Source organism: Vigna unguiculata, chromosome 1 (assembly GCF_004118075.2).
Source record: "Vigna unguiculata cultivar IT97K-499-35 chromosome 1, ASM411807v1, whole genome shotgun sequence".
Taxonomy (NCBI): Eukaryota; Viridiplantae; Streptophyta; class Magnoliopsida; order Fabales; family Fabaceae; genus Vigna; species Vigna unguiculata.
Window position 1 is genome coordinate 26,846,252 of NC_040279.1, and position 15,501 is coordinate 26,861,752.

The 15,501-nt window shown below is 35.0% G+C and overlaps 2 protein-coding genes across 2 annotated transcripts; one reads left to right on the forward strand and one right to left on the reverse strand.

Annotated features, from left to right (window-relative positions):
* The first annotated feature begins 2,877 nt into the window (after window positions 1–2,877).
* Window positions 2,878–7,377, forward strand: LOC114195046 (E3 ubiquitin protein ligase RIE1-like). The gene is made up of 4 exons (XM_028085443.1): window positions 2,878–3,519; window positions 4,214–4,333; window positions 5,912–6,203; window positions 6,907–7,377. Exons 1-4 carry the CDS (start codon window positions 3,128–3,130, stop codon window positions 7,066–7,068), a joined length of 966 nt encoding a protein of 321 aa, XP_027941244.1. The 5' UTR covers window positions 2,878–3,127; the 3' UTR covers window positions 7,069–7,377.
* Window positions 7,378–7,841: 464 nt separating this feature from the next.
* Window positions 7,842–8,671, reverse strand: LOC114195060 (50S ribosomal protein 5, chloroplastic). Its single transcript, XM_028085458.1, has 2 exons — window positions 8,452–8,671; window positions 7,842–8,338 (listed from the first exon to the last, which is right to left on the reverse strand). The coding sequence occupies exons 1-2, from the start codon at window positions 8,543–8,545 to the stop codon at window positions 8,001–8,003; spliced, it is 432 nt and encodes a 143-aa protein (XP_027941259.1). The 5' UTR covers window positions 8,546–8,671; the 3' UTR covers window positions 7,842–8,000.
* Window positions 8,672–15,501: the final 6,830 nt, after the last annotated feature.

Consider the following 15,501-nt stretch of genomic DNA (forward strand, 5'->3'; position numbering starts at 1 on the left):
ATGACAATGTTTAGTATAACTTGTTGAGAATTCAATAAGATTAATGTGTGTATATGTGTATGATATGATTTTTAAATTTAAATTAATTTGTCTATATATTTTTTGTTATAAATTACTATAGTTATAACTTAAACCTTACAAATAATATTAATCAAATTATTACTACTACAGTTTTGACTTTTTAACTCGTCCTTTATGCCTCGGTTGTATAGCAAACGAGGCGAATAAACACGCGGTGGCAATTTTGAAATTTTTACAACCTTTAATGCCTCGGTTATTTCAATACCCGAGACAAAAACTTACATTATGCCTCGGTTCACTCAAACCCGAGGCCTAATGTCTGCCAAAATTTTTAATTCTCCCGTCATTTTTAATTTTTCAATTAAACGAAAAGGGTTTTGTCTCGATTGTTTAAGACCCGAGGCATAAACTTCACACTGGTTCAATTTTATTTGCACTGCAGGAAGGTGGAAAGTTTAGGTTAAATAAACCAAAATCAACAACAATCCTCGTCTTCCTCTCTGCACCACATTCTTCCTCATTTTCTCTAACACTTCAAACTTTCTTTCTCTCCATCTCCAAAATCAAACCCAATCATTTCCAAAGTTTCAAACTTTCTTTCTCTCCAACATCTCAGATCCAACATCCAATCTCAAAGGTAAGATCATTCAATGAGGGACGCTACGGAAGCGTCGCTGGCCATCTGAGGCGCCACCACCATCGCGCACACCGACGCCGTGGAGACATGGCGGAAGCAAAGGGACTCTGGTTCACTGGTGTTGCTCGTCGCTGCACCACAGACGACAAACGCACGCCGCCACACCCAGTGAGGGACTCTGGTTCGCCGGTGCTGCTCGTCGCCTCTGGTTCGCCTTCATTGTCGTCTCTGTTCGAAGTTCCGACACTATCATCCTCCGTTCGAAGTTCCGACTCGCCCGCGACGATTATTTCTCCTTTGTTTCTTTAGCCGTCGAACCTTTTTCTTTCTCTTTTTCTTTGTGATTTAATACAATAGAGTATGTGTGAATGAACTGAGGTGCGAGTTGGAGTGAGTACGGTGTTTGGGTGTATTTTCTGTGTGCAGGTTGAAGTGTAAAGGAGCAATGGGTTTGGGGATTCTGTGTTGGTTATGCATGACTGGTGTTAGAGATTGAATGATTATGAATGATTGTAAAAGGGAGACGATGGTGGTCGGGAAGATGAAGATGAGATAATGGTGAAAAAAGGGTTCTAAAATGGCCACTATTTTTGTGCTTTAGGTGCGTGAGTGTTTATGTGTAATAGACATTGAATCTGATAATGGAACTCAGGCAGAAAGGCTGGGTTGTTTTAATTTTTTTTTTAATTTTTAATGTCTATATTAGGCCTCGATTATTTTAGAACCGAGGCAGTAATGATTGAATATGCCTCAGGTGTAAACCGAGGCAGAAAGGTAACATTTTTTACCTCGACAATATATGTCTTGGGTCTTAAACTGAGGCCAAAAGACTAAAATAACCGTGACAGAAAGGTAACATTTTTTACCTCGACAATATATGTCTCGGGTCTTAAACCGAGACCAAAAGACTAAAATAACCGCGGCAGAAACTCTCTCCTGCACCCGTATATATTTAATGTTATATATACACAATAATTAGAAACTTAATATTTTATTTATATGTATATTATTATATATCCACTAACTAGAATATATGATTAATATTTATGGGATTGTTGTTTTATTCAATTGAGTATTATAAAATGAATAAAGAAGTCAAAATAAAATATTTATTTTTCACACTTGATTAAACATTTTGTTTTCTTTTCCTTGTTTTATGTGTATTAAATATTTTATTTTCATTGCCATAAAAAACTATGTTAATAATTCAAAATTATTGTTTGTTTGTAATGTTTTTACTATTTTGTTCCTTTTAATTTATTTCATCTCTAAGTTATGTTTAAAATTATTAATAGTTAAAAATAAGATTAGATTGTAATTGAACTTGTTAATTATAAATCTGAAGTAGATTTATATATTTAAATATATTTATTAGATATAAATTTTAATTATATAAAAAATATTTATATGGTGCTAATTATCATGAGATTAATATTTAATTTAATAAAAAATAATAATTAAAGTTGGTTATCTGTCAATTGTTAATTTCTTTTTTACTAATATTTCGATATAAGATAGAATTAGTGTCATTTCGATAATTTAACTTTCATTATATGGATTGTCAAATAAAATTGAAATTTATTTAATTGGAAGTATGAGATATTCATAAGTTATATTTAGCTTATCAATCTATCATGGTTAGAAATAAAGCCACTAAAAAATGTCTTTTAACAGAAAAAAAAAATCAATCATAAAGTTGTGGTGAATTAAATTAACATCGTACTATCAAATTTAATTTTAAATCTTAAATTCATATTTTTAGTGAATACATTAGACATAAACAAAACTTATTTCAGTGTGTTTTACACAAAACATTGTGCGTGAACATAGTTAGACTAAATATTTTAAAAGAGAAACAAATATTTGATGTGATAGAATCCATAAAATAAGAGTAAATAGTGGTAATTAAAATATGGTTTTTAATTTCAAGGACAAAAAAGAATGAATTTTAAATGTAGGATATTAAAAATTAGAAGTAAAAGTGAATGGGTTTATTATTAAGATATGGAAAATACATTCTTCTACAAATATTTAATAGATTGGTCCTTTGTTTTAATTATTTAACTAACATTCTTAATTAAAAATAAAAATAAAAGTTGAATGATGATGGAAAGAGTTGTTAAGGTAAAAGTCAACAAGAGTGGCTAAGTTGCTGGTAATGGTAATGCAGCACCACCACCACTCTCTAACATTCAATTCTCTAACCCAATTATTAACATTAACTAGCCACGTTCCACTTTAAACAAAACAAACGCACCCCGTCCAAGTCCTCTTCTCGATGTGACGTCGTTTCACCTTCCCCAGAACCACCACCACCACTACCACCCCCACTCACTCGCCCACACTATTTTCAATCCCATTTCCTTTCCCAATCCCTATTCCTATTCCTATTCCATTCATTCCAAATCCAAAACTACTTTTAATTCAAACCGGACCCAAAACCTCACTTTCTCTCTTTTTCTCTCTAACATGGACCAAGGCCAGCGCCACGTCAGCGCCACCAGCGCAACTGACAATCCCGTGCTCCGCTGCACCACCGTGTGCACTCTGCCCTTCGCGCGCCTCGTCGCCGCCTCCCGCCGCCGCCTCTTCCTCTCTGACTGTGCAGACGGTCGATCCGACGACGACGACGGCGCTGAGTGCGGGTACTCGCGCGCGGTGTTGGTCCTCGACATGGTCTGGAACCTCGCCTTCGTCGTCGTGGCCGCCAGCGTCCTCCTCTCCACGCTTCGCGAGCGGCCGTCCACGCCGCTCAGACTCTGGCTCTGCGGCTACGCGTTCGAGTGCGTTCTTCATATGGCTTTCGTCTTCTTTGAGTTCCGCCTCGGAGTTCGCGATTCCTTTGGTCACACTACCTATAGGTAAATACTCTCTTCACTTCACTGCCACTAGTTTTTCCTTCAATTCCTGCCTCGACAATTGATTATTTTTATTTTTATTTATTTATTTTTTAAATTATGTGAATTTTAATCCTTTTAATTGACATTGTTCGTGCGTGTGTGAGAGGGAGAAGGAGAGATAGGGGGGAGGGACAGGGAGAGAGCTATGACTAGTAGCTAACTGATGTTAGAAATTAGACATGTGATGATATTGATTTGGTGTGCTGCTTCGATGATGATTCTGAATGAAATCGAAGTTAGGGAGAGTTTTTCTGAGGGTATAATTGCACTAATAACGTATTTCTTACGGTTATAAATTATTTGTAATTGGGAAATTATAGTGCATTGGAGGAGCTGACTGGCGATGGAGCTTACTTGCTTTTCAATTATTGTTGAGAAATTTTGATGAATGCGTGGAAGGGGAAGTGCTTGTTTTTAGTCGAGGCTGTTTTTGTTTCAGATATTGAGACTTGATACCTAGTAGTGATGAACTAAATGTCGTAAGGAGAAGAATTGTGGATAGCTATTGCAGAGTGTCTGTTATTAGAATATTCTCCCTCCTTCACTATGTCTTTAGAAGAATAATGGTCCTTAGTTGTTTTGTGTGTTTTCCTTTCAATTCATATGCATTGGAAGATAGTTGAACTCATTTCACTCTATTCTTTTTTGTTTTTAGCATTGTGAAGAAGCTAGAGCCCATAAACACTCTGGCATCTTCTGTTTGGTGGGTGTTTGGATTTTATTGGATTGTTGTGGGTGGCCAAGCACTTTTGGAAGATTCTCCAAGGCTCTACTGGTAAGTAAGAACCTTAATTTGGATTTTGTTTTGCCTTTCTTGTTTTTATTGGGGGGACCAAGGGGTATTAGATAACCAAAGTTATAATGTATACCAATAAAGAATAAAAGAAGGTGATTACAGTTTGTACAGCTGGGTAAGCTTTTTATTTACTTTTCTTTGATGTAAAACAAAAGTTTAAAAAAAATCATGAATTCTACTTCTCAAAAGTTCTTCCTAATTGAGTCCTGGGGAGAGTTAGATGGAATCAAAGTTTATACTTAGAAATTTTGTTAAAGGGATTATTGTAGAACGTTCAACCTTGAATTGAATGTCATATAATTATATAAGCAAGGAGAATAAAATGAAGAGAATATTAATTGTTACATGTCTACCCACAATTAATTTGTCTTGATGTCTTATTTTAAGTAGGATAAACTTGTAATTCAATATTTGATGGGCCTATGACTCATATATTGGAGAAGAAAGGGAGGGACAGATGAAATGTGGGTCTAATAATGGTGATGCCCTGCAGGCATATGGCAGGTTGAGAAAAGATTGTGCAGGGGCAATGGAGATAGGAAAGTGATTAGTGAAAGGAGCAATGGAGTGGAGGAATTAATAGGAATATATAGGGAAGAAAATAATAGCATGAATTGGTGGCTATGATAAATGCGGCAGTAGACTTGGCAACCACGGGGAAAAGAGAGCGAATTGTATATGTTTGTGGTGCAGAGAAGAGGGGGGATATCATAGAATTTGGCATAGGCTTGTGGGAGACTGGGTAGCTTTTGAAGCTCTGGTCAACTCAGCTTCTTAGTGCTCTGCTCTTTTCTATAGTTCTTGTTTGTTGTTTCTACCCTATAAAGGATTTTCTTCCGATGTAAGGATCCTGAGCATTGTCTTTGTTTAGTTAAATAATACTCTGAATTTCTGTTTCTAGTATAATGTATGATTTTGTTCTAAATTTCTTAGTTTCTTTCAAATATTGGGAGAATTGGAATAAAGTCAAGCACGATCCTTCTTCACTCTTCCAGAAATCATTATTATTTCTCAATTCTATTGGCCAGATAATTTACATTTATCATGCTTTTCCAATATTTAATAACTGTGAAATGATATGACCCATAGTTAGGACTGGGGACCATCAAGCTTCATTATCTTGATATTTTACATATAATCCTTACACTGAATTGGAGTTACCTTTTCCATGACACGATGATATTGGTGCATAAGGAAGTCTTTTTGATAAAGGTTCCCAATTTCTTGTTTATGATCATTTACAAAATATATGCTCTTGAGGAGTTGTAGTTACTGACTATTTCAAACTAGAACCGTATGTGTCGAGCATGTATGCTTGACTCTGTTTTATTGGGAATAGGAATTTCGATGAGCTTATTATTTCAGACTGTAAAAAAGCTCATCCCGCGGGAAAAGTAATATAGTTAATATATGTATGTATATGTAACTATTTTTTTAGCATATATAACTACTTCACCAACTGTTTACTTCATCTTCTTATATAGTTTAGTGTTATGTTTTCCGGTGGTGTATTGGGTGTTTGGGATGCTCAATAATATATTTATCACATTTGTGCAGGTTAACAGTGGTCTTTCTAGCCTTTGACATATTTTTTATTATCTTTTGCATTGGGATGACATGTGTAGTTTTCTTTGCTCTCTTCTGCATCATCCCAATAATAGCACTAGCTTATGCTATGAAAATCAGAGAAGGCGCATCAGAAGAAGATATCAGGTCACTTCCTATGTATATGTTTAGTCAGTCAAATTCATTGGTGATGGTTGATGACAAGAAACAACTTGTTAACGCGAGGGTAGATTTATGCAATGGAAGCCATATGAGTGAGCTTTCTCTCAATCTAGATGATTCGGTGAGTGTTGACTGTGTTTTTGTATCTTTCATCCAGTGATTATTTGGTGCTAATCTAATTTTGTTGTTTGTAGTTTGTAACGGGTGCCTTTCTTCCATGTTAAATTTTATTCCCTTAAACTGCCTTGTCATTTTTTGATACCATTCTGATATTTTATCTGATTTATCCTTCTTTAATTACTTAATTGCATTACTTTTTTATTTACTTCTGATGTATTCATGTCTAAGCTTTTAGTGGAAACTGGAATTTTGCTTCTTTAGTATACATTTTATATATAAATCAATAGCGCTGACAGATTTTTCAAATTACGGGACTTTCTAACCCCATTCTCCTGATGTTTGATTTGGAGCCACACTCAAGCAATTGCAATATATTTTTTCAGTGAGAGAACAGGCATTCGGGTTGTAACTGACCTGTGACCTCTTTCCGTTGTCTCCACTAAAAAACACCCAAGTTGCAAACAAAGGCTCTGAATTGTGTAAAATGGATGTAGAAATTAAAGTTTCCTTTTTTGGGTGGTGAATATTGAGATAAACTTTTTAAAACCTGAAATTGATTTGTAATGCATCTTGAAACTACTGTATAGTGGATGTGGACATTTAAGTTTCTTTTTTTGGTAGTGACTAATTGATTTGTATACAGTTGAAATGCATCTTGAAACTACTGAACGATAATTAAACTGGTGCTGCTGATTATATTGTAGGAATGCTGTATCTGCCTATGTCCATATGCTGATGGAGCAGAACTGTACCGCCTTCCTTGTACCCACCATTTTCACTGTGAATGCATTGGCCGTTGGCTTCGAACAAAAGCAACCTGCCCGCTCTGCAAATTTAATATCCTTAGAGGTGATACGTTGGTTTGACCTTTCAGAGACAAAGATTGGACAATCATCCCTCAAAACCAACCTGCCACTGGAGAGCCAAAACACGAGAGACATTCTGCTGACTACTACTGTTGGTAAATAAAAAGTAGAAAAAGGAAATGACCCTCTCAGCTTTTACTGGTTTCTAGTCTTAGGATTAGTTTCCATAAAGCTCTTGCATCTTTAAGTGCAAAATGTTCTTAATTTTATGACGGAGTATGTAAATATTGTCCGACCGTGGAGATGCTCTCCTCATAAGTTGTACTTTCGTTACAAGGGGTCTTATAAAAACAATTTTTCTGTACAGAATTCCTTTTTTGTTTGAGCACTTTATCCACCTCCTCCATCAATTAAATTAGAGACATATGCAATTAAACCTATAAAATAGTAGGATGGAAATGGAAAAAAAGAGGCTGGATAAGAACGGTACTAAATACTCCATACAGGCGTTAGAACTTCTTCCATTCCTCAACTTCCGAATGTATGAACAGTTATGAAGAGTTTTTACACTCGTATTTTCATCACAAATCATACTTCGAAAATCATATATACCATTCTTTTTAGTTAGTTTGCATTGTAAATTAAACTGTTTTGAATGCTAATATAGTAGAGAACAAATTCCCAAACAATCTAAACTGCAAAATGGAATTCATAAGCAGCATATGTTCATAAAGTATACCAAATAGAAGAAAGACTCATTTAAGATTCATCCATCTTAATGTTATGACAATTATGTTAACATGGATTCCAAATCAAAACCCTAATTCACCAAATTGTGGAAAGCTAAACAGACAAAGCATGCTTCATTGAAAATTAATAAATTTGTCAAAATACACGGTGGATAGCAAAACAATTACAGTGAAAATAAAATGAGAATGAACTGAAACCTGCATAAAGCAAATTGAAACTAAAGTACTGGTTTTCATAGGTTATCATACATTCTTCAATTTCTTCATCTTAGAAGGTGGCCAGCTACCCTTCTTCCTCAATTTGCGCTTCCGAAGAAGCCTTTTCCTTCGCAACCTTATCTTCTTCGCCAGTTTCATCCTCAGCTTCTGCTCCTCTCTCTCCTTCACCTTTGATTCCAAAGGAAGCTTCTCCACACTCACGCCACTCTCTTTCTCGCTCTCCGCCGGAGGAAGTGCTTCCGCCGGCGAACTAGAGCCGTCTGCGGCGGCAGAGACAATCAGCGCGCCTTTCTTCGCTCTGGATGTCGTGATTCGAACTCCGTTCGAGGGCTTCGAAGGCAGAGCCACGTGTACTCTTAAAGCTGCACAGTCGGAGAAAATTAAGAATGGAAAAACATGAAAATGAAAATGTATTTGGGAGAAATTAAGGTACGGAAGAGAGAGAGAGGCAGAATTGGGAGTGAGGAGCAGTTACCAGTGGTAATGGGAAGTGCGAAAATGGAGGAAGAAGAGGGGAAGGAAGAGTGGAGAGGGGAGAGTGTGAGGGAATTGAAAGAGAGGAGTGCCATTGTTTTTTATTTTCTGTTTGCAGAGTTGTTTTGGGGAAAGGAAGAAAAGGAGAATTGAAAATGGGATTTTAGGATAAGCTACGCCATGGTGTGAGTTCTCTGCACCCACCAACGTTGTTTCTCTCTCTATATATATATATCAGCAAATCTCCTGTAATAATAAATAAACAGATTAAGTTTTACTGTAGACTGATTTTTTTTTTAAATAATAAAAAATTTAAAATAAAACTTTTAAATTGAAGCTAGTTTTTGCTGAGAAGGAAGGGCTATTTGATATTCGTGGTTATCTGAACTAGGAAAATAATTACATATTTCATATGATATGGCCTAAACAATGTTTACGAGTATAAAAAAATTCGGGATTAAATTTTTTTTGTTGTATATTCAAACTTCTTATAAATTAAAAATTTTAGTAATATATCCCAGGAAAAGTGTTGAGAATAATGGATGCGAAAGTATTAGATATTATGAAATAATTTTTTGTTACTGAATGTAAATAGTGGGCAAATAATGAAAAAGGATAAATTCTCACGAATGGTATATAACTTTATTAGCTAAAATTAATTCATAACATTATAATGCTATTGTCATTATTCTTCATTATTGAATGAAAAAAAAAAGGTTTTTCTATTATGGTGTAGTGCCAAGTTCTCATGTTATGAAAGGAAAAAGAAAAGTCACAAATTCTCATGTTATTTATTAAAACTATTCGATCAATATTTATAATTTTCATTTCCAACATACACTAAAGCTGTTCAGGGATGAAAGTAATCGGTTTTCAGTTTTCAAAACCAGAACCAACAAATAAGCATAGGTGGAGTTGGATGGTAATAACTATGTATCAAAATTTGTAGATAACGGTGTGTTTGGTTTAGCGTGGGAGAATTGATTTTAACTAAATCAATTCTCTAACACATAAATAACAATTAGTTATTTTCGTGAATTTTTTATCCTTTAATTGATTTTGGAAACTAAACATGTATTGATTTTGTGTTAAAAAATCAATTCTAATCAATTATGTATCATTTTTACACAACACCAAACACACACTAACTATACTCAGACCCAAAATCATATGATGAATAAAAACCCAATCTATTATGAATAATTTTTATAGATGTTAGAATCTAATTACCATCCCTATAATTTGAAGGTAAAACAAGTCAAGTAATCCAAAAAATTGAATTAATGACATTAACTTCCAGAAATCCTCGTCGTGGAAGCATATGGGAACGAAACAAGAGGGGGTAGGGCTTCTTCTGGCATAAAATTAGGTTTGATTTAAGGCTTCTTTTCAGTGTTCCAGTGATGGTTTATTGAAGGGAGTCACTATTACTTCTAATTTGTGGAGTTAGAAAAAAACAGTGCAAAATAAGTCATCATAGAGCACCAAAACATGAATGCAAATTTCATACCTTCACAAAACCACTTGTTTATCCAACCAAATTGAGTCTATCCTCATTGACAACATTGATCAACTGGTAAGATCAAATTACATCAAAAGAAAATTTAAGTTCACCCAAGAAAATTAAATTTAAGAGTCAAAAAAGGTGTATTTCCCCATATTTATTAGCATAAACAACCTTGGTTTATGGTCCATTAGATTCTATCATACGTATGTTCATCAGGTGCTAAACATATGCAATTTAGGGTACTTTTAATATCCCCTCTAAATTGAGGGAGAACAACTCAAGCAGAAAAAGAAAAAACAAAAGTAAAGTGTAAACACTTAAGGATGCAAAGATCTTCATCATACCTTGAGCAAAATCCCACATTGTGAATGAGGAGCTTTCATATGAACCAGATGTTAAGTATGTAAAAATAGGTTAAGAAAAGTATGGTTGAGTACATACATTGTGTTGTAGTATAATAGTATGAGATGTCATTAACATTTGTCATTTGTCATTATATGTCTTATTATTAGCATCATCCTGCAATCCAGGATCAACTACCTTATCACCTTCATCCGGTTGTTCATAGTGAACTTCTTTGTCATTATTAGCATCATCCAACAATTCAGCCTCCACATTATTGCCACCTACACAAGCACTATCACAATTCATCTACCCCTGCACCTCAACATTTCCATTACCAGTTTCTATATTGTCATCACCTAAGGGGTAATATTCCAAGAAATAATCAACTACTTCAGCCTCAGAAATTGTGTGTACTACAAGAAAGTGCACATTCTCATTTCTTCTACTCTTTGACCAGAAATGATATGTCTGAGATACTCCATACTTGCCTTCCCAAACAAGTATTTCTTCTTGTTCATCACCAACATGCGGCTTCTTAGAGCAATCAACACAATTTTCACATGCTCACAATGATCCTTAATAGTCTTACTAAATATGAGGATATCATCAAAGAAAACTAAGGCAAACCTTCTAAAATAGGGCTTTAATACATGATTCATGAGGGCTTGAAATGTGGACGCGACATTTGTCAACTTAAAAGGCATTACAAGAAGCTCGTAGTGGCTTTCATGAGTCCTAAAAGCAATTTTAGGGACATCTTCTTTCATGCGAATTTGGTGATACCCCGACTTAAGGTATAGTTTTGAAAAACTTGAGCTCCTCCCGATTCTTCCAAAAGCTCATTTATGACTAGTATAGGAAACTTGTCTGTTATGGTAATTTTATTTAAATCCACAAAAACTCCATCCTCCGTCCTTCTTTCTTATAAGAATAACAGGGCTACTATATGGGCTGTTGCTAGGTCTTATAATTCCCGCCGTCATCATTTCCTCACTAATTTCTCAATTTCATTATTTTGATAATATGGATACCTGTAAGGCCTTATATTTGGGGGATCAACTCCTTCCATGAGAGTAATGGCATGATCACATGTTCTCTGGGGAGGTAATTTAGTGGGTGATCTAAATATATCCTCAAATTTTGCCAACACAACCATTAATTCTTCATTGGGAATAGGTTCCCTCTCTATTGCATGAGCCCAAGGTCCTTGATATGACAACATATATCCCTCACCTACATTGTTGAGGACTTTCACCATTGCCTTCCAAGAAGCCTGAGATTTGCAAAGGGTATGATCACTCTTCATGATCTTCTTGCCGCCTCGTATACCCCAACTCAGCACAAAATTTCTGAAATTAGCCTTCACATTTCTCAAACTTGCTAACCACTCCATTCCTAACACCAAATTAGTCCCTCCTTACTCCATGAGAAAAAATTGTTGCACAATTGGAATACCTTGAATCACCACTTCCAATTGTTTGCATATGCCTCTATTCCACACCTTGTCCTCTATGCCCACTTCAACCTCAAACTCCCTAGTGTCAATTACCTCCAATTTGGAATGTTGGACTAATTTTTTTGAAATGAAATTAGTCGAAGCTCCACAATCCACTAATACTAGCACCTTCATCCCTCTACCCATAATCTTGGAGTATTGGTTAGAAGTCAATCCTTCATCGTTCTTCAATGAACTTTGCAACGTTTTAATGGTAATAGGGTCTACCTTCTCCTCCTCTTCTTCACTCAATTTTGTCTCTTCAACTTGGGAATCCTCCCTTAATAAAAATTGATAATGTTTCAATTTGCACACATGATCTTTTCCCCATGTTTCTCCATATTTAAAACACAACCCCTTTCTACTTCTTTCTCTCAATTCTACATGAGACAATTTTCCTCCCCTTACGACCTTTTTCTCAACATACTCACTCTCATTAACTTTACTACTTGCCCCCTTTTTACTTCCTCCCATCTTCCATCTAGTGAAACCTTTCGTATGTTTAATAAAAGGTTTCTCACCCATTTTCCTTTCTATTCTCATCAAGCCCGCCTTACGTAAGGCCTTATTTTTCTCTTCTAGTAATAATGCCTTATCCATCAATTCCTCCAATGTGCTTATGGCATATAATTTTAGTTCCACGTGTATTTCTTTCTTCAGCCAATTAACAAAGATTCCCTTAAGCATATTTCATTCCTCCTTCTTTAATGGGGCAAATTCTCTTTCAAACTTTTCTCTGTATTTCATTATTGAGCTGGTTTGTCTAATACTCGACAATGGGCCAAACTAATTATGTACCAAACTTGACTTCCTCCCATTTAAGTTCTTGACTTTGTTCTTCCCACCATTGATACCAATTCAACGCCTTATCCTCTAGGGTTATAACCATGGTGTCCAACTTCTCTTCCTCGTGCACCGTATTCAATTTGGAATAGCTTTCCTCTATCACAATCCACTTGTACGCATCAACTCCCCTAAAAATGGGAATCTTCAATTTGCGACCCCCGAAATCTCTTAACAACTCGTGACTATTGCTTTGAATGGTGGAGCGTGAGCTCTCTTCACTTTTGACTTCCTCGTCCATATCGTCGTTCACGTTCCTCCTCCTATGCGACCTCCTCTTATATAATTGATCGCAACGAGAGGTGCTTCTCGAAATGATTAAATGCTATAAATCTTCTAGCTATTGTTCGAGGCCCTCAATGCACTTCTCCATCATATTTCGCGTAAGGACCATACACTCCCAGAACCGAGTGCTCTGAATATCAATTGATAGTATCCAATTAAACAGTAATGCAAAGGCAAAGATAAGTATTATTTCAATGACCTAAAATAGAGAGGTTTAAGAACCTCTCTTCCTTACAAAACCAGTCCAAAATGTGCCCCCCTTCCTCGAAACCCCTAGCCCCTCACATCTACTCCTCTAGTCTCTTTCTCTCTCCTCCATAGTCACGTAGGCAATTCTGTTAAAACAAAATCATTGTGCGTGTGTAGATGGACCCCATGCAATGGGTTTCCACTTTGTCCTCTCATACACCTTTTGGACTTTCCTAATTTGTCCTTTAGTTTCTTTAACTCTAATTTGTGCTTGTGTGTGATAATTTAATTTTGAATGTTATGAAATATTTTCACAGTTCTTATTTTCTCCCATATTCATCGGAGTTTCCTATTAGTATTATGGTGCTTGATTTAGTCTCACATCGCTTAGAATTGTGAGATGTGGTTCTCTATTTTACTATATAAGAGACCATATGTAAAGCTTGAGGTACACTAGAAATAAAAATACTTCCTAGTGTAGTCGTGGACGTAGACATACACATTGTACGCCGAACCACGTTAAATTCTTGTGTCGTTTATTTTTCTCTCCTTATTATTTCCTTTATTGCCTTGTTCCTAACAATTGGTATCAGAGCCAAGGTCACGAGTTTATTTCTAGTGGACAATTGTTAAGGGGGAGATTGTTGCGGGTTGCACAATAGTCCTGTGGTGGAGGGCAAGTGGACCAAGTCACAATCTAAGTGGGATTCCTAGTAGGACAATTGTTGAGGGGGAAATTGTTGCAAGTGACATCAATTGTCCCATGGCAGAGGCTAAGTGGGCCGGGTCGCAATCGATTATTCGTGACGCTTGGACTTATGTTACATTCTTAAGTAAAAAAAGTTGCGCTCTAACTAATAGCTATAATTTTTGACCTAGTGATAAATGCATGATCCTAACATCCATCACATGTTGTACCCAAGCTAAAACAGGTGTGTGTTTAACTTACTCGCTTTTGTTAAAACGTATTCAAAGAGTGGTTATCAATGTTGTCATGTTTATTAGTGTGTATTCATTTACAAATTTCAATTTGTAGGAGTGGTTCTCTACCGTTCAAGCAAACTGGAAACTATGGATACCTTTTCAATTTCTCAACTTCAGATTTGTTCCACAACAATTTCAGGTTAGACTCTGATACATGTTGGCATTTTAATATTAAAGATCGATGTTTAATTTGACTTCACCAATGCTTAATTTTCTTTCTTGAAATTCATTTAAGGAACCGGGATTTTATTTAGTCGATTGCTCCTCATGGAAATTCATAGTTCTTGAAAAAAGAATTTTCTATTGATCTTTCAATAGATACTATGTCATACTACCTTGTAATCCTTTTTTAGCCGAACAATAGCGGAAAAATGAACATAATGAAGGAACTTTTTATTAACATTTTTGGATCTCTGAGATGCATCTTTTTGTTCTCTTGTTTTCAAGTATTTTATCATATGAAAATAGGATGCCATTTAGCTTTCTTAACTATGTTTTGGTCATACAAGAGTAATATTGATCGCTTGTGTTTTTAAGTTTTTTCTAATTTTATATTTGACCATTCCATTATTTATTTTTATAAAAAATATTCAAATTTTTAATCTTTTATCCAAATATTTGTAGGGTTTATGATGAATTTAGAATATAAAATCATTGTAAAAGATTAGAAGCATTACATTTAGTAGAAATTGTAATTTTTTGAAGTGTTTCATCTGCATTACGTTTACGGTTCAAATAGGAAATAGTATAATTGGTTCTTTATTTGTGCACCGTTATGATGATCATTGGACTGTTTTTTCCTGGACCTCATTTCTTTTCTCCCGCACTCCCATAAAATTCAAACTTGAAATTACTTTTCATCAAAATTATAATAAGAGTTACATCTGCACTCCTATTTTTTAATGTATTTCACAATATATTATCGTATCCAGAAATGTTTTGGAATATATTTTAGAATACAGTAAAAAATATATTTTGAATTGCAGAAGACAAGAAGAAGAAACAGAAAATGTGTACACTTCTCAAATTAGAGTTTTTAATACATTTGAATAAAGAGTAAATTTGGAATTTTAGAATTTATGAGGATGAGAAAGAAAAAAGGAAGTGCAAGAAGAAACTTTCTGATTATTAAATTCACCTCATGCTCATAGGAAAAGATTAAAATGCCTTTCATATTTCGTGACGCAATGTTTGTCACCATTGCTGTCATTGCCATCCTTATTGTCACGGCATTTTCATCTTAACAATGGTTTTTAAGAAACTAAGATTTTAGAACAATAATATTTTGACTACTAAATTTTGATAACTTTTTCTTATAATATGATGTGTCATTTTCTAATTGATTTTAAAATATTGAGAATGAGAAAATGAAAAAATGGAAAACCATTTAAAAAATATCACGT

Bases quoted from the DNA above. Each gene is read 5' to 3' on its own strand.
- LOC114195060 (XM_028085458.1), bottom strand. From the start codon at position 8,545: ATGGCACTCCTCTCTTTCAATTCCCTCACACTCTCCCCTCTCCACTCT. The intron at 8,339-8,451 runs GTAACTGCTCCT...CCGACTGTGCAG, and splicing joins CGCACTTCCCATTACCACTG to CTTTAAGAGTACACGTGGCT.
- LOC114195046 (XM_028085443.1), top strand. From the start codon at position 3,128: ATGGACCAAGGCCAGCGCCACGTCAGCGCCACCAGCGCAACTGACAAT. The intron at 4,334-5,911 runs GTAAGTAAGAAC...ACATTTGTGCAG, and splicing joins GATTCTCCAAGGCTCTACTG to GTTAACAGTGGTCTTTCTAG. The intron at 6,204-6,906 runs GTGAGTGTTGAC...ATTATATTGTAG, and splicing joins CTCTCAATCTAGATGATTCG to GAATGCTGTATCTGCCTATG.